Source organism: Cyprinus carpio, chromosome B21 (genome assembly GCF_018340385.1).
Source record: "Cyprinus carpio isolate SPL01 chromosome B21, ASM1834038v1, whole genome shotgun sequence".
Classification (NCBI taxonomy): Eukaryota; Metazoa; Chordata; class Actinopteri; order Cypriniformes; family Cyprinidae; genus Cyprinus; species Cyprinus carpio.
This window is the reverse complement of record NC_056617.1, coordinates 10,609,773-10,628,736: the sequence shown is the minus strand read 5'-3', so window position 1 is coordinate 10,628,736 and position 18,964 is coordinate 10,609,773. Positions and strand designations below refer to the sequence as shown.

The window sequence follows — 18,964 nt, the reverse complement described above, 5'->3', positions numbered from 1 at the left end:
TTTTTATGGGTGCCATAGATACCCAAATATATGCATCCAAATACTAATTAAAAAAAAACATAATATCATAGAATCATAGTATAATAATAGCTTTAGCTAAATAAATAAAAACATTATGAAGAATTTTGGGCTATGTTCCAATTTAATTTCCTCTATCCAATTCCTGGAACTTGCACTTCTCACTCTTCACTTGCACCTGCACACTGAAAAGCCAGGCTACGCCACTGGCACAGAAGCGAAAAATTGAGCCTGTTCTCTGTTATGAGGAGTCTGATTCAAACTGACCTTTGAAGTTGTCACAATACCTGATGTAACATGGTTGCCAAGAAACTATTTTGTTAGGCGGGCTGCTGTTAGAAACCGAGTCTCATTATTTAAGAATGGACAAGTGTGGAACGTCATAGTTCAGCATTAACAAACTAGACTTTCATATCTCTGCTGCCTCAAATGCATTATTTATCTTGAGCTATGGGAAACATCTGACTCTCATTCTGTCTTATGTGATGTTTGAGGTAGAATTTAGGGTTTTTCCAAAACCAAACTCATTTACTGCATATCCTCTCGTCTCTCAACCAGATCCAAGCATAAATCCCAAAGGCACTGCAAAGCTTCATTAAACAGGTTCTGTACACCATCACAAGCTGGTGATGAGGATTTGGTGAGGGGCAGAGATCGCTTCCTTAGATCTGAGCAGTTTATGTGCAAAACAAGCTTCAAGCTTTTTTTATTTATTTATGTTTTTTATAACAGAAGGTAACATGAAAAAACATGCTTTTATAGGTGTCTGGTGCTAAGAAATATAAACCTTATGCAAAGGGAATATGAGTTTGCTAGTCTGGTCATATACTGTATCTCTCAGTGTATTATGATCAGTATGCCATTACAATTTTTTTTAATAATATAAATTACACTAAATTGAGTAAGAACAGGTGAAAACCTTCAGCATGTCAGTTAAGAAATAGCTGACCTCTATTATACTGAAAATGTATCATTTGCATGTATCGTATGCATTAAAAGCACTTTATATGCAAATATTTATCTTAAATATGTAAATACTTCAATTTCAGTATACCATGTATATAAAACATGAGGCAACCTTTTTGAAACAGTATGAAATTATGACAATAATGAAAATTACCCTTCTCCTACTTATATCTTAAATTCTTCCCTCAATATTACACTTCACTGAAAGTATGCCAGTGTGGTTTTAAGTAATTGTGTTCACTTGTTTAAGCACAAACTATTATAAAAAGAAAAAAAAAGTGAGAAAGAAAGAAATCGAAAGGTAAGAACGGATCTTTATCATTTTTAATTAATTTTAAAACAGCACACACAACTACTCTACTACTACACAACTATAATTTGCGCAATTGAATTCAAAACCTAATAGCCATTAAGAAAATTATCTTTAACAATTAGCCCCGTCTCCTCTATCTGCTCAAGTAATGCTTCAAAACTCAATACGGTGCATCAATTTTTAAGTCTTTAAGATGTTAATTGCAGAATTTATCCACTTCTTCACTCTATTCAACTATTCAAAGCATCGCATCACAGGGAGCACCACTGTCTGTTCTGCGTAAAAGCGCAAGCCATCCAATCCATTGACACTTGGCTCTATAAAAACGCAGCGAGCTGTCAGTGCCCGTGAAGCTACGCACGGGCAGCAGATTTGCGCGATAAATATTTTTAAAATATGGTTAAACAGCCTCTCATAGTCAGATATATTGAAACAGAATTAAAAGACACCCTTGGTCTTAAATATCACCGTTGCAATGTGCACGCAAAGACGATTTTGTCCGCGGACAGCTAAACTGGCAATGACAGACAGTAGAGACGGGACAAGTTGGAATGATTAGGTTCAGGAGTGAGTAACACTTAACAGGATGGAAAAAATACTCTAAAAACGAGCAATGCAGAAGACTTCCGAGATGCAAGACGAGCGCACCGACTACGCGTCTGGAAGTCTGCCGTTAAGTGAATACAACACGACCTTCACGGCGAACAGGACTAATGTCTCGTGGAGTGACTTTCAAGATCTCACCGATTTGGATAAGCCCGATTTTATGGGAGACGGATCCGCGGTCCTGAGAATAATCATCTCTGTCATTTACTCGGTTGTGTGCGCGTTGGGTTTAATCGGTAACATCCTCGTCCTGTATCTCATGAAGTCCAAACAAGCATGGAAGAAGTCTTCGATCAACTTCTTCGTGACCAGTTTGGCGGTCACAGACTTTCAGTTTGTGCTGACGCTTCCCTTTTGGGCTGTGGAGAACGCCATGGATTTCACTTGGCTGTTTGGGAAGGCGATGTGTAAGATAGTTTCTTATGTCACGGCTACGAACATGTACGCCAGCGTGTTTTTCCTCACGGCTATGAGCGTCGCGAGATACTGCTCCGTGGCTTCGGCGTTAAAAAGCAGGAGACGCCGGTTGCGTTTCCCAGCGCAGTGGATGACTATCGTTATCTGGATAGCAGCGGTCGGTGCCGCTCTGCCGAACGCGATATTTTCAACGACCGCCACGGTATCTAACGAAGAACTGTGCCTAGTGAAATTTCCCGATCGGAGTGGGGATGCGCAATTTTGGCTGGGTTTATATCACGCGCAAAAAGTACTTCTGGGGTTCCTCATTCCGTTCGGAATAATCACTGCCTGTTACCTGCTTCTCCTGCGCTACATAACAAACAAAAACGTGAACACCACCAGCGCTAAGAGGCGATCTAAAGTGACTAAATCTGTGACTATCGTCGTTTTGTCTTTTTTCCTGTGCTGGCTGCCGAACCAGGCGTTAACAGCGTGGGGGATCTTAATAAAACTCAATGTAGTGCACTTCAGTTACGAGTATTACACCACGCAAGTGTATATTTTTCCCGTCACAGTATGTTTGGCACATTCAAACAGTTGTCTCAATCCCATTCTGTACTGTTTGATGAGAAGGGAATTCAGAAAAGCGTTGAAAAAGCTGTTTTGGCAAATCACTTCGCCTTCTGTGACAAACATGAGACCGTTTACCGCCTCCACGAAGCCCGAGCAAGATGAACACGGTCCCGCGCTGGTTCCAATCAGTTCCGCTGAGCCCGCGCTTATTTTTTATCCCCCAGGCGCTGTCATGTATAATGGAAGAAACGACCTTCTGCCTAACAGCACATAACGAGTTGTTGTTGATAATGAGAAATGTTTCAGACTCACACAAACTGGCTAATAAATAATTAGTTCGTACATTTTTTCTCCGCCAATAGAAATAATTTTCAAAGAAACCAAAACGCAGAGTAAAAGAGTTCCAGTCTGGAACACCTTTTGGAAATGGAACGGAGCCTCCTCATTCAAAACCTTTCTTGAAGGGATAGCTCACCCCAAAATGAAAATTCTGTCATTAATTTCTCACCCATATGATGTTCCAAACCCGTAAGACCTTCGTTCATCTTCTGAACACAGATTAAGTTATTTTTGATGAAATCAGAGAGCTCTCTGACTCTCCATAGACAGTAATGCAACCTAAATGTTCCCAGGTGCAGAAACGTAGTAAGGTCAGGATAAAGGTAAAACAGTCCATGTGACATCAGTGGCTCAACTTCAATTGTGCGAAGCTACCAGAATACTTTTTGTGTGCAAAGAAAACAAAAATAACAACTTTATTCAACAACTCTTCTCCCCGTGTCACTGATTACTACAACGCATGCACACACTTTCCAAAGAAAGTAAACGACGATGATCAACGGTTCTGGGAACATTTAGGTTGCGTTGCTGTCTATGCAGGATCAGAGAGCTCTCCGATTTCATAAAAAATATCTTAATTTGTGTTCTAAATGTGAACGTAGGTCTTACGGGTTTGGAACTACATGAGGGTGACTAATTTATGACAGAATTTTCATTTTGGGGTGAACTATCCCTTTAATTACGCCACTCTAATCCATTCTGGGTTTTACATTTTCACCCTCACTAGTGAGAAAGTCTTTAAAGCGGGAGGAAAGAGCTCTTTGCTCTAGGTGAAGTCACACAAACGTCGCTCCCTTTTTAACTTCAACCCTGCGCTACTAATAATCTAATCTGTAACTGTGAAAACAATCTAATTAGAAAAAAAATTGTACAAACAAGTATTTATTATAATATCTGACAGACTATTCACAGAGCACAGTGTGGATTCATATAATTTAATAATGTATCAGTTGGATTCATATGAATTAGTGATGTAGCCTATCAGTTGGTTAAAATATTTGAAATATTATTATTTATTTATTTATTTTACTATTTTCTTTCTTTCTTTTTTTAATGAATGAAAGGTGTTAAAACACCTGATTTATTTTCACCTATTAATTCACAGTAAGGAACAAATATGTATTTTTGGTCAACCATTACCTAAAACAAACCATTACATTGCTAATAAACATCTTACATCAGCAAGAGATGGGTTGCAGGATTTAAAAATCATCAAATATATTAGCCTGACAAGGTCAGGAGATGGCTGAGACCAGCTAAACATCTTAGGTTGGTTTAAGATGTTTTTTTCAAGTGATCATTAAGAAGTTGTGTTACCAGTACAGGCATGCATGTGAACTGTGACTTTGTACATTTGGTCAGTTATTTATGTTCGATTTTACTGATTTGTCAGACTTTATCATCAGATTAAAAGATAATTAATACCACCTGCATAAAGACTTTGTTCTGCAAGTAAATACAAAATGCAGTTTTTAAATAATGATTTTATTTATTAAGGGGAAAAATAGCTGTCCAAACATACCTGGCCCTAAAAAAGGCCTGATTACTGCCAGACCTGTGGAATCAAAGTGAAGCATACTCAAAGAGCAAAACACCATGCCGCAATCTAAAGATATTCAAGAACAGATGAGAAACAAAATAGTTGACATGTATCAGTCTGGAAAGGGTTATAAAGCCATTTCTAAGGCTTTGGGACTCCAGCGAACCACGATCAGAGCCATTATCCACAAATGGAGAAAACTTGGAACAGTGGTGAACCTTCCCTGGAGTGGCCGGCCAACCAAAATTATTTCAAGAACGCAAAGATGACTCATCTCGGAGATCATAAAAGAACCCAAAACAACATCGAAAGAACTGCAAGCCTTACTTGCCTCAATTAAGGTCAGTGTACAAGATTCACAAATAAGAAAGAGACTGGGCAAAATCGGCAAAAGTCACGTGACCAAAAAGAACACAAAGGCTTGTCTCACATTTGCTAAAAAATTATCTTGATTATCCCCAAGACTTTTGGGCAAATATTCTGTGGACTGATTAGACAAAAGTTGAACATTTTGGAAGGTGTGTGTCCTGTTACATCTGGCATAAAACCAACACAGCATTTCATAAAAAGAACATCATACCAACAGTCAAACGTGGTGGTGGTAGTGTGATGGTCTGGGGCTGCTTTGCATAATTGTCATGATTGACGGAACCATGAATTCTGCACTCTATCAGAAAATCCTGAAGGAGAATGTCCGGCCGTCAGTTTATGACCTCAAGTTAAAGCACACTTGGGTTATGCAGCAGGACACCGATCCCAAACACACCAGCAAGTCCACCTCTGAATGGCTCAAGAAAAACAAAATTAAGGTTTTGTAGCGGCCAAATCAATGTCCGGACTTAAATCCGATTGAGATGCTGTGGCATGACCTTAAACGGTCCATTCATGCTCAAAAACCCTCCAATGTGGCTGAATTAAAACAATTCTGCAAAGAAGAGTGGGCCAAAATTCCTCCACAGCAATGTGAAATACTCATTTCCAGTTATTACAAACACTTGATTGTTGTTGTTGCTGCCAAGGGTGGTTATTAGATTTAGGGGGCAATTACTTTTTTTTGGGACAGCTTTTTTCCCTTAATTAATTAAATCATTATTTCAAAACTAATTGTTGTATTTACTTTGGTTATCTTTTTGTAATATTATAATTTGTTTGATGAGCTGAATCATTCAAGTGTGAAAAATATGAAGAAAAAAAAAACGGAAGGGGGCAAAACCTTTTTCAAATCACTGCACATGTAAGTATGTGTGTGTGTGTGTATATATATATATATATATACAGACACAGTCATGTGAAAAAATTAGGACACCCTATTGAATTGGTTTTCTGTATCAGGATATAAAAAAATATCTGGTCCTTGGCAGGTCTTAAAATTTGAAAAATAAATCCTTAGATGAACAACAACACATGACATATCACACTGTATCTTTTATTTAATAAAAATAAAGCCAAAATTGAAAAGCCATGTGTGACAAAGTTAGGACACCCTTGCTGTAACATAGGAATTAAGAGGGTAAGTAACAGACTCTTAATTAAATGCCTTTGATAAACTGCTCATCAGCAAGTGTGAGCACCTCTATAAAAGCAGATGTTTTGGCAGTTTGCTGGTCTGGAGCCTTCGGGTGTGTGTTAACACGGTGCCAAGGAGGAAAGGCATCAGCAATGATCTCAGAGAAGCAATTGTTGCTGCCATCAGTCTGGGAAGAGTACTCCAGCCATTTGCAAACAATTTGAAGTCCATCATTCTACAGTGAGGAAGTTTATTCAAAAGTGGAAGACATTCAATCCTCCCAGGAGTGGACATCCCAGCAAATTCACCCCAACATCAGACCACGTAACGCTCAGAAGTATGGCAGACACCTAAGAACTTCACTGCAGAGTTAACATGTTAAATGATAAAGTTTATGACAGTACAATAAGAAAAAAATGTTTGGAGTTTGGCAGACATGATAATACGTGTTCCCTCAAAAACAATTCACCTTAAAAGAGCAATGAACATGCATAAACAAAACATCCAAAGCTTGCAATTTTGTCAACTGTTCTTTGACTACATATAATCTTTCTTTCAACCTTCACTGATGATGAAGGTTATTATTTTAGAATTGGAGTGCACAGAGAAGGACTTGATGGCATCAGCGAACAGTCAACCAGAACAATACCCACAAAATGTGTCTATTCCTTTCTTTTTCCTGCTCTTTCTTAGTGAACAGAGGAGATGGACCATATGAAATAGAGAAAGTGTATTTATTTGAGGCTTAATCTGTACATCACATAAAGAGAGCAATAAAGAGGCAGCCAATTAAGGATACTGTTGAGGCAGAGAGAACCACGACAATCACACTCCCTGCTAGATTAACCAGTGCTCCAAGACCAGCTCCCACTATGACCTGAGCCAGCTGCACCATGCAGGTCAGAGCTGCGCAGTCCATGCCAGTGCCACGGCTCTCCACGGCTGGTTCATCACTTCCCAATTTCCTTTGCTCCTATTACAAGAAAGGTGTTTTGCATAAGCAAAAAAGCTATAATCCTAGACAAAAATTTTCCACATGGAGCTAAAATATCAGAAACATCTATAAAGCATTGCAAAAAGAAAATCACAAGAGAGGTTTCTGTCATCTGAAATATCTTATCTGTGAATATCTGTGGATTCCAGGAAGCCTTGCAGAGTGCATTGCTTGCTTTTTGATAGTTCTAAGATGGCATGTTCATAAACTTCCAAGCAAATTTCAAGCTCTTTGAACCAACACATAACAATGAGAACAATTCAAATGCAAGTAACATGCCAAGTTGCATTTGCAGGATTTAATCAACATTTTGATTAGAATTCAGTCAGAGATTTAGGGAGGGATTTAGATTTGTAATTGCATTTTCTGTTTTATTGCAACTTTATTATTGCTTCAGACATCCCAGGGATTTTAGATTGAAGCCAAATAAAGTGAAAAATCAATGTTTAAGACAAGTGAAGCATCTAGAATTAAGAAACGTCCTTGGTAAATACTTCTTAAAAAACTTTGGTGTGTTTGCCAATGACAGATCTATCAAACATCAGATTCTACAAAGCAAGCTAATAAAAGGATTTCATTTCGAATCAATATTTATCAGTATCAGAGTTTTATGTATTTACTTATTTGGTTAATATCATAGTATCATTGTAATAAGAGGAACAATGTTCAGTAAGAAGGTTTTTAAATTACAAAATAAACACCTTCAGGATGATGAAAGACCCACCATCTTCACATAAGGGCTGAAATTATCCTGAAAGGGTTTATTTTGTGATAATTACCTGCTGAATGTACACTAGCCCTTACTGACAGGCTTTTATAACTCTTGGCTTTAGATGAAATAATTAAAAAAATAACTATATTTTCTTTTTCAAAGACACAGCTGCAAGCAAGCTTGGTTTAAACACTCAATTTCACAAAATCTTTCTTTCAAAGAAGTATATTTTCTTGATTAAAAATGCACTAAAATTTCAATATACTGTTTAAAGGGGTCATGAAGTAAGAAATAAAAATTCCCTTGATCTTTTGATAAGTAAGAGGTCATTGTGCTAACATTCTGTAATTTTAAGAACTCAAAACTCTCCTGTTAGTGTAAAAACAGCTTATATTGAAGCCAGTCTGCCAAAACAACAGCTTGTGGAATGTACCACTCTATGATGTAATAGTGTGGATAAGCACCACCTCCGCAGAAGATCAATGCCTGCTCCTACATCACTGCCTGTTTAGCCCCGCCCACCGATTCGCACTTAAATGACGAGAGCGGCAAACGCAGTTCTACGCTGAAACCAAATGATAAACTGTATTTGATGAACTTTATTTTTAATGAAGAGCCAGACCATGTCAGTAAGAACTCTGTTTGGTTCATTTTACCACACATTCGTTTACAAACAAGGCACAATTCGACGCAGGACCTTCAGAAAGATTGAAACGAAAAGAATATGCTGTGCCGACTATATAGTGGGCGTTTACTTCCGAGTCTACAACCCGTCACACCTATTCAAACAGAGCTTTCTGATGAGGGGAGTCAAAAACCGGACAGAAAATAGCCTTTTACTTCTAAATTATGTTTTCGATGTATAAATATTGATAACATTATAAGTGGACCCCAGAGAACAGTACAAGATAAAAAAAACAGAGGCAGTTCATGACCCCTTTAAAATGACTTTTGTCTTCTTGTATCACTGACCTCTTCAGCCTTGTGGTACTCCGAGATGAGGTTGAATGGGATTGTGTAGAGAGTACTGGACATGACTCCAAACACACTGCACAGCGTCAGCGTGGCCACAATGTTTGGAAACAGGCCGATCAGACCAGTTCCCAAACCAAACATAAAGTAGCCTAGAAAGTACAGTCCCTTCAGGCCAATATATGGCAGGAGAAGTCTCTGCACATCTGGATGGACACATATGGAAATCATTAAAGCAGACTGCAACAATAGCCTTCAATACAGAACAAATGGTGAATCGGATGAATAGCTAACAGATTAAAAGATCAGAAGTATTCATATAGTGATAAAATGTCTTCCCTGATAAAAACATCTGAAATGGCCTTTTCAGTGGCACATGACTAATTAGAATGACAGGATGTTGAATAGGACTGTGATTCTCTCATCAAAAAAAAAAGTGTATTATCCAATTTCAAACCCTAACTGACTTGGTAGGGCTATGTATTATCAAACTATAATTGAACAGTCTTTCTTGGTCTGGATGCATTAAGAAAGTGCAGGTTTAATAAAGTCAGGAAGAATGAACAGTTGAGTCATGGTTCAATATTACTCACATGAATAGAGCGCAGAGGAGACAGCATTGATGCACAGGCCCCAGCAACCCACTTCAACCCCTCTCTCATATGTCGCATATGAGGTGGAATTGTGTTCGGCATAGGGGTTCCCCTTATATACAATCTGGAGATGAATACACATAACCCAGGGATGTTACATAAGATAAAGCATGTGACAAGGTGATCCATTGGTCAAATGGGGTAAACACACTAGAAGTACAGAGCCAGAGAACCTCTCCACAGGTGTCTCTGCTTCTATTATGCTACTCAAGTGAAGAACGTCACAAGGCTTTTTCCATTCAGACACCCACATGGAAATTCAAAGGGGCATCATCATCTGCTCTGCTGTGATCTTATGGGTTGGTTTTAAGGCTACTGAGAGTTTTATAAGTCTTACCTCAAATTAGCCTTCGATAAGGTTAACATGCATGCTCAAGTAGTACTTTTGATTCAAAACCTCAGGTCATAAGGTTCATACAGTTCCTTTAATAACCCTCAGCTTTCAAAGATGGAGACATCTTCTTAATTTCAACAAGCCTTTTGTTACTGATATCACAGTGAAGATCTGATCATATTCTCATACAGCGTGTCAAGTATGTCTGTTCACTGCATCAATTGTGAAATGGCCAATCACTGCCCTGAACATTTTTTCCACACTGTTGAGGTCAGCAGAACAACTTTCTGTACACACTGACCGCCTACAAGGAGACTCGCTCATTTATCTCAATTCAGCATTGACCAAACTAGTTGTGAGAGGGAAAGAAAGATAAAGAATCTGCTATCTTTTAACAACAATTCAATGAATCTATTGATCTTTTCTTCAGGTTCATAACGCTACTCTTTCAGGAGTACTAAATTTAAATCTAATGGCTTGGTAAATAAATAAAGATGAATGAGTTTTTGTTTTCTTTCTTTTGTTAAGCTATACTTTTGGAAGTCTGGTTTCTTTCACAATCTGAATGGTTACAAAAATGTGATTAAGTTAGCAGCATCAATAGTTTTTGTTACACTACTGTTTAAAAGTTTGGCTACATAATTTTTTTTTTTTAATAGTTTTATTTCACAAGGACACAGTAAATTGATAAAGTAAATTGATATTGATCAAAAACCTGAATTACCATGGTTTTATAAAAATATTAAGCATCACAAATGATAATTATTTATCAGAACATTGACAACTATAAGGAATGGTTCTTATGCACCAAATCAGCATATTAGAATGATTTCTGAAAGTGATTTGAAGGTCAGCTATGTGACACTGAAGACTGGAATAATGCCTGCTGAAAATTCAGTTTTGCCATCACAGGAATAAATTACATTTTGAAATATATCCCAATAGAAAACAGTTCTTTTAAACTGTAATGATTTCACAATATTACTGTGTTTTTGATCTCATACATGGAGCATTAGTGAGCATAAGAGACAGCTTTAAAAAAAAAAAAAAAAACTTACAAAATCTTACCTACCCCAAACTTTTGAAAAGTATTCTTTAAAATATTTCAAAACAAAGTCTCTACATTATCAGCGATTACTAAACCAACATGATTTTACACCCAAGAATATATCATATGGTTGCCTAGCAGTTTTACAGTCAGCCGGTAGGTCAGAGATTTCAACTGAAGGCATTAGTGTGGTGCGCTAACATTAGAAGTGTCAGCATGTGTGTTTAATGGCTGTTTTGAGACCCCTCTTTTTAAAGATAAGGATGTGCAAAAATGAAGCACAACTGGAAAAATCTAATTCCTCCTTCACCCACCTGCCCCATGAAGTCAGTGAAGAAGAGCATGTTGCACAGGAAGGCCGTCCAGCCTAACAGATGACTCACACACAGACAGCGGTAATGGCTGGGCATGCTAATCATAGCTGACAGTAGAGATTTCAGGGTCATTCTCTTCTGTCCCTGAAACACAGTTATGCACACAGGCTAATAATATCTACTGATAGGTTCAAAACCTTAAAGCCATTACCAAAGAATATTTAAGAATACAGTGAAAGTAGATGGCAAGCTTTATTCAGTGAGCTATGATATAAATAAAACATTGAGATCACATGAATCCTCAGGTTTTCACAAACCTGTCAACTTCATGCAGTATATGAAGATCCTATAGTTGTCTCTGCACATTATACTGGGATAAGAGAATGTACTTTAAAACATAAATAAACTCATGTGCTTTGAAGGTTAGTCTAACTATTTGACAATATGTGCTGAGGAAACCCTAATATGGATGTTGTTTAAAGCAAAGTAATTGATATATATATATATATATATATATATATATATATATATATATATATATATATATATATATATATATATATATATATATATATATATATATATATATATATAAAATCAAAGTTTATTACTAAAACTCTCTCCTGAGGAACAAGATTTCTTTTTTTTGTGTGTGCAAATTTTCACTACAAAAATGTGCAAATTTACATATTAAATGAAGATACTAGAACAATATATGCATGAAGCACATTATTATTACTATTATCATTATGAAAATACTGTTTTACCATGTATGTATGTACATATACATTATACATGCATTTTCATTTTAAATTTACTGGACATTTTTACGGATGCACATAAAAAAAAAAAAATGCTTCTCTAGAGCCAAAATTAAACTTGTCAACCTCACATTTCTCGCTTTGCATCTTCCTTTAGCCTGTTGTACTGATTTAGTGTTTAAGCACACTCATGCATGAAATGGAACTGATATCTCCCCTAAATTGAATACAATTTCCCTCAGGTATTATTTACTACTCTCTGTGTTTCATTTGAGACCTTTCAGCCTAATTAAGCCAGTGTTCTATCCGTCAGCCTGTGAAACAAGCCTCACATCACTGTATTAACAAGAACTAAATGTTCTGAACCTTTTGTCCAAGAGCAGAGTTTGGTGGAATAGAACTCTTTCTCAGGGACAGATGGCAGATTATGTGAGGTTTGTCGCAAGTTAATGTTTGCGAATTTGCGAGACTCAGTTGGGGTTTAGACTGACAGGATTAGTGACATTTAAAGTTCCTTTTACACTAGTGGCACTAACAATTCAATGTGAACATTAAATAAAAGTAGTTTGTTCAAAGTTTTGTGTTACTGTATATTTCCAATTAATACTGACATACTCTTATTAAGGTAAACGCTGTGCTTAATTACTATTGTTAAATTGACATTTTCAACATGAATAGATGGTATAATTGCACTGATACAAGAAAGCACAATGCAGACCATAACAAGTGCAACACTGAACACAGCTTTATCTGGGAAAGCATTTTACAGATCTAAAAATGAGCTGCATTAAAGCATTACTTAGTGTGACTTTGGCATTACACTGGCATGACAAACAAAGAGAGTTTCACAAACAGCATGCCTCATTTTTTTTATTCAAAAAAAGCATTTAAAAGATGATCTGAAAAAGTGAAAAATGAAGACCAAACTAAAATATGTGCCTTATAATATATTTGTAAATAAAGTTGAAAAAAAGACAATATAAACTCTGTACTATTTTAGGTCATTACCCAATTCAGTTTATTAATAATACCAAACAAGGAATTGTTTCTGTGAAAGGCATGAGTATCCAGCGGCCGCCTAATTACAGCTCACAAAGGCTGATGCTCTATGGTCTGAAACAGGCCATTAAAATGTGAGGGGAGATTGGGTGCAGACTCAAGCCAAGAATAAAAGCCACATGAAAGGGATTCAAGGTAACACAAATGACCAACCTCGCTGTTAGGCTGCTTGGCACTGGGCGTGACTGCATTGGCTTCACTCAAGGCAGAGAACGAGCGCTGCCTCATTTCAGGCAGAGGTGGTGGTTCTTTGTGTACCGTGCCGTAGCCGTTATGATGTGGGTCTTCAAGGAGCAGTGAAGAGTCTGAACTGTGATCTATCATCAGTGGTTTCTCTGGGATGCTAAAAAGGTGCATGGTGAGAAAAATTCCCCAGGTCAATGATGAGAAAAAATAGATAACTTGGTATTCTGAACCCAGTGTGACACCAAGTGCAGAGTGACCCCAGTCCATGGCTCCAATCAGGTATCCACAGGCTCCACCTAGTCCTGCAAGGAAGCACAGCAGATTGCTTTGAAAAAAAAAATCACACTCGGAAAATCAAATGCAATCAAAGTTTCGGTGGGATGTGCTCTGTTTGTAAAAACCAAAATGCTTCCCCAAATGAAAGATGAAGCACTAAAAGTATTTTAACAAGGGCTGTTCTTGTTTTAGGAAGGAATTCAAATGTATTAGCAACACCAATTACAACAGCGACCTTTAGTGAAAAGAAAAAAAAAAGTTGTGACATTTGTATGGTAACCCTTACTCGGAATTGGTGCTCTGCATTTAACCAACCCAAGTGCACACACACAGCAGTGAGAAGTGAACACACCGTGAACACACACCCGGAGCAGTGGGCAGTTATATCCAGTGCCCGGGGAGCAACTGGGGGTTCAGTGCCTTGCTCAAGGGCACTTCAGCCATGGGTATTGAGGGTGGAAGAGAGCGCTGTTCATTCACTTCCTCCCACCTACAACTCCTGCCAGCACCGAGACTCGAACCTGCGACCTTCGGGTTGCAAGTCCAACTCTCTAACCATGAGGCCCCCCACAAATTTATAATGGAATAATGTGCATGAGGCAGTGGAAGCTTATTTACCAAAAGTTAAAAGTATCTGTAGTAGTTTTACAAATTGTTGAAATCTTTCTTACCATTATATATAACATATTACAAATTGTTGATCTTTCCTACCATTATATATAAAAACAATATTTTCTGTCACATTAAATATGAGACTGAATTGAGACCACTGAATGATTTTCACCACTGATTTTCATTCTTCATCTATTGAATCTGCAGGAAATCTTTCAGACATCACACGTGTTAAATAAAGGAGCCATTGTGTTTTTCTGGTGGAGCTGCTAACAGCACTTAAGGCGTGACAGGGTTTTTCATAACATGGCTGTGCCATTTGTTTAGTTTTTTTTTTTACCTAAACCTCACTTCAGCCTACAAGATGTTGTTTAGGTCTTAGCATGTGAAACATAAAAGCAAAGCCCTCACAATAAAGACATTGTAATTGCCTTATTTAAGTAATGCTATCATATATGACAATGCTGGCCAAAAGCATGGTCAGATATTACACAACTGTGAACCATTTAAAAGAGATGTATTTTTAACATTTACCTTCACTAACTGTAAGGTCATAGCAGCAATTTTCTTTTTAAAAGATACAATAACGTTCAGAGGTTTGGGGTCTGTTATGCTGACAAAGGCTGGATTTATATAAATAAGTCTAAAGTAAAAACAGTAACATTGTGAAATATTATTACAATTTAAAGTTCAACTTTAATATATTTTAAAATGGCATTTATACCATTTATATTCAACATCATTACTCTGGTCTTCAGTGTCACATGATCCTTCAGAAATCATCCTAATATTCTGATTTGCTGCTCAAGAAACATTTAGTATTATCATCAATGTTAAAAATGATTGCACAAGTGTAATATGTTCGATTCTTTGATGAATAAATCCTCCAAAAGCATTTACAGTAATTAAAATATTTCTGTTTTATATAACAGTGGACATTTGTTATTATTAATATGTTACATTGCAAGGTATATTTTGTCAGTAAAAGTAGACAGAAAACAACAACAAAAAACTCTGTATAGAAGGTTACGCACAATTACACACAAACACACACCCACCCCTGAGCCACAGTAGGGTTCCAGTCATGTGGCTCTGAAACTCTCAGCTCCAACCCATGATCTTAGCACATGACTGGGCCTGTTTGGATTAGGATACTATGAGTGCACACAGACCTCTTCAAGTGCCTGAGCACCATGAGCAGACCGGCACAAAATCACCAAGTTTTACTATATATGGGTGAGGAAACGGGCCATTGCCACAGTGCCAACCAATTTCACAAAAGTACTTGGAGTTCAGTCGAAATAATACACTTGGAAGCTTTCAAAAATGCTTCTGCGAAAAACAGTTTAAAACAAATGCTGTCAGTCAGCTTCACACTGCAGAGCGATCTGTAATGTACCAGTTCCTGTAGCGGTAACTGCAGAGAAGCATGTGAATCTTAAAAATGGCACATAAAGAAAATAATGGGGATTCCTAAAGAACTGACAGGATCAAAATGGCAAAAGCAAAAATCTATCAGAAATGCAGCGGCCAAAAAACTACTCGGAAATGTATCCACACACTTAAAAATGTATAGTATTCGATGGCGCTTAGATTGAAAGAGTGCAAAAGTCAATCCATTTTGTGAATTATATTGCAACAATCTACTGCAAACGGACTCATGACACCAAGGAAAGACAAAAATGAAAAAATCGCTCAAGTCTTTCACACAGCACAAAAAATGGTTAATACTGATATAAGCACACCAGTCTGGCTTTATGTCATAATGCACAACATCTCTACAGCAACAGACAAGAGAGGTGTCAATTATGGAATTGTCAAGGTAACTATACAGCTTTTAAGGAATTTCTCATGTTTTAAAAGCTATTATTTCTTTGCTACATTCAGCTTGTTTTGCAAAGAAATTCACATTAATTCAGTGCACTTAGAAACATCAATCAAGACATATTTTCATTATAGCAAGGCCAAGCAACATCACTCATTGTTGCTTCTTACCTGTGAGTAAGGCATGATAATGAAGCCCTCTCTCCTTATCCCGATGAGAACACACGTCAAACAAATAGGCTTTAATGGGTCCGTCAATGAAGTCGGCCGCAAAGTCAAACATCACCACTCCAAACATGACCACTACGATCGCCCATGTCCTTTTAACATTTCTGTCCTCTAGTATGGCTGGAGGAGAGAAACAACATCATGCTTAGTTTAATCAAAAGCACATTATGCATTAAATGCTAATAAATACTATTGAATAGAACTTTTTAGAAATGTCGAAACTTAGTAATGTCCATTGCTTAGAAGACAAAAAAAAGAAAAAAGTGCTAAAACGCATAAATAAATGAAACATGAAGATTAGGTTTTTCTTTCAGTTATGTAGATTCTTTTGTAGCTTTTTGTAATGCATAAATGCATGAGCTAACTAATTAATAAAAGTGTGAATGTTTACATTTTTGCCAAGGTACACCTAATTGTAGTAATGAAAACAGGAGTTATCTTCAGTATTTTAAATGTGTGCAAATGATTACAATTCTAGATTTGCAGTATTTAATAGGAAATATGGTAGGAATAGGTGAAGATTAGCATAATGCTGTGAAAAAAAAGAGAAGAAAAACATGCAATGTCCAGCTGTGTTATATTCCACTCAACTATTTTTTCCTCACATTTCCTTTGGTCATTAAAAAAGCTATTTGATATAATGTGAAAAATACAGTAGGAGATAATTTTTTTTTTTTTTTTTTTTTTTTTTTACTTTTGTAGTTATTTGAAGTTCCTATATCTGCTTAGCATTCCCTCCTGGGTCATTATTTTCTTCAACCCTGACAATAGTTTTAATGGTCAAGGGAGAGCAAATATAATTTGCTAACTGTTTATAAAATTGCTTTGCAAGCTATAGATTCTTTAACTACCAACCTAGACACAAGTAGCTCCTGGTTTCATGATCTTGACAGATCCATTATTTACCTACCTGATGTGACCGCATCTCCATTTAAAAATAAAGTCAGGCCACCTAACATCATAATCCCGAGCAAGAGTATGTACGGTCGCCTTCGGCCCCATGGGGACCTGCAGTAGTCGCTTGCCGAGCCGATGACAGGCTGTAGGATAAAACCCAAAACAGGGCTGATGAACCACACCAGGCTGTACAGGCGTTTGGGGAGTCCAACGCTCAGCAACACCGGTGTGACAAACGCTGCCTCAACGGCATAGCAGAATTCCCTTCCAAACATGACCATGCCGTGCATGATAAGCCTTCCTCTGGAGCGCTTCGGAGGCTCCACCGCTCCAAACACAGCTTGTTCCATGCAGTCTAAATAGTCCTCTTTTGTCCCCGAGTCCACCGGGTAGTGCTCCATGGATGCGAGCGGGCTGCCCGGTGCAGAGAACCTGCAAGGCTGGTCCTCGGTTAGAAGAGTCATGGTTGTTGGTCTTGAAACTCTTAATTCCTACTGCATACTTGAGCGATAAAGCTCAAAACTAGTATTTACAACGTCAGCTGAGCTGAGAAGAAAAAAGGAGGAGGTAGTCTGGTTGAGATCAAGGAAGTAAGCCTCACTTTTTTTTCTTGTTTTTGTTGCTGGTGGTGGAGTCGGTTGTAAGCATGTGATGAAGATTATGAGCTGTAGATGTTCTTCTCTTGCTCCTGCTGGGTTACAACGGGTTAGAAGTTCAGAACTAACAATTCGTGGTTAATGTAATAGCAAATACCGATCAGATAAAGAGAACAGTAGGGTGTTTGGGGAAATGTAAATGTTAGAAAAAGGTTAATGTAGACCTAACAAGTATCCTTTTGTGGTCTTGCATGCCAGGATGGCCCATTAGGGTAAATCAAGTGACGTATACCATGTGATTCCTCGGCAGACGGCTTCAAGGGGGTTTGGAAAAAAAAGAAGGAAATGCATTTATAGCAGAGTCAAAGCACACAACCCCACGCAATGCTGCCTCTCCATTCACACGACTATCCTCCTGCTGCTTTGGTTTACTCAAATCTGTCATGAGACTGACTTTCACTGAGTCGCTTCAAAAATCATGTGAGCTTCTCAAGGAACATCATCCACTCTCTCCCTCTGACTTAATCTATAGAGGTTGAGCTGTGGATCACAGGGAACCAGTCAGATGTTGCCACATGGATTAAAATGCCACATTCCACACATATCTTCTACGTGAATGAGAATCGATTTCGGGCTAGAGTAGTTATGAAATATCTTTATGCAACTCATTCTTTGGGTTTACTAGCAGTATTTGAATTGAGAAAAGATGATTCAGAATGTTATCAAAAGAAGTATTGTTTAAAGCCAGATACAGTCGTTAAAGTCTAAATTTCATTATTTTTATCACAATCTTCAAGGATAAGAAAATGTGTCTTGATTTGTACAGTCTCTTTTATTAATTTTGAAAATACACTACTGTTTAAAAGTTTGGGGTAGGTAACATTTTTATTAAGAAATTAATTATTTTATTGAGAAAAGATGCATTAAATTGATCAAGTCACGGTAGAGACATTTATAATGTTACAAAACATTTCTGTCAAATGAATGCTGTTCTTCTGAACATTATTCGGTTCTTTTTTAAAACTTAACATGGTTTCAACAAAGATATTAGGGAGCACAACTGTCTGCAACATTAATAATAATAACAAATGTTTATTGAACTGCATTTCAGCATATTAAAATGATTTCTGAGGGATCATGTGACACAAAAAACTGGAGTAATGGCTGCTGAAAATTCATCTTTGCCATTACAGAAATAAATTACACTTCATAACATACTAAAGGGGTCATGAACGAG

At 37.4% G+C, this 18,964-nt stretch overlaps 2 protein-coding genes across 2 annotated transcripts; one reads left to right on the top strand and one right to left on the bottom strand.

Annotated features, from left to right (window-relative positions):
- The first annotated feature begins 1,631 nt into the window (after nt 1-1,631).
- Nucleotides 1,632-4,641, top strand: LOC109045699 (relaxin-3 receptor 1-like). Its single transcript, XM_042748341.1, has one exon. It carries the CDS (start codon nt 1,911-1,913, stop codon nt 3,147-3,149), a length of 1,239 nt encoding a protein of 412 aa, XP_042604275.1. The 5' UTR covers nt 1,632-1,910; the 3' UTR covers nt 3,150-4,641.
- Nucleotides 4,642-6,981: 2,340 nt separating this feature from the next.
- On the bottom strand, nt 6,982-18,479 carry LOC109045198 (membrane-associated transporter protein-like). Its single transcript, XM_042748253.1, has 7 exons — nt 17,145-18,479; nt 16,178-16,354; nt 13,262-13,596; nt 11,289-11,432; nt 9,533-9,656; nt 8,940-9,145; nt 6,982-7,234 (listed from the first exon to the last, which is right to left on the bottom strand). Exons 1-7 carry the CDS (start codon nt 17,593-17,595, stop codon nt 7,019-7,021), a joined length of 1,653 nt encoding a protein of 550 aa, XP_042604187.1. The 5' UTR covers nt 17,596-18,479; the 3' UTR covers nt 6,982-7,018.
- Nucleotides 18,480-18,964: the final 485 nt, after the last annotated feature.

What these genes read in the sequence shown, in the direction of transcription:
- LOC109045699 (XM_042748341.1), top strand. Translation starts at nt 1,911, where the DNA reads ATGCAGAAGACTTCCGAGATGCAAGACGAGCGCACCGACTACGCGTCT.
- LOC109045198 (XM_042748253.1), bottom strand. Translation starts at nt 17,595, where the DNA reads ATGACTCTTCTAACCGAGGACCAGCCTTGCAGGTTCTCTGCACCGGGC. An exon ending in TGGAGATGCGGTCACATCAG is followed by an intron (nt 16,355 to 17,144) that starts GTAGGTAAATAA and finishes TCTCTCCTCCAG; the next exon opens with CCATACTAGAGGACAGAAAT. An exon ending in CCAAGCAGCCTAACAGCGAG is followed by an intron (nt 11,433 to 13,261) that starts GTTGGTCATTTG and finishes ACTGTGTTTCAG; the next exon opens with GGACAGAAGAGAATGACCCT.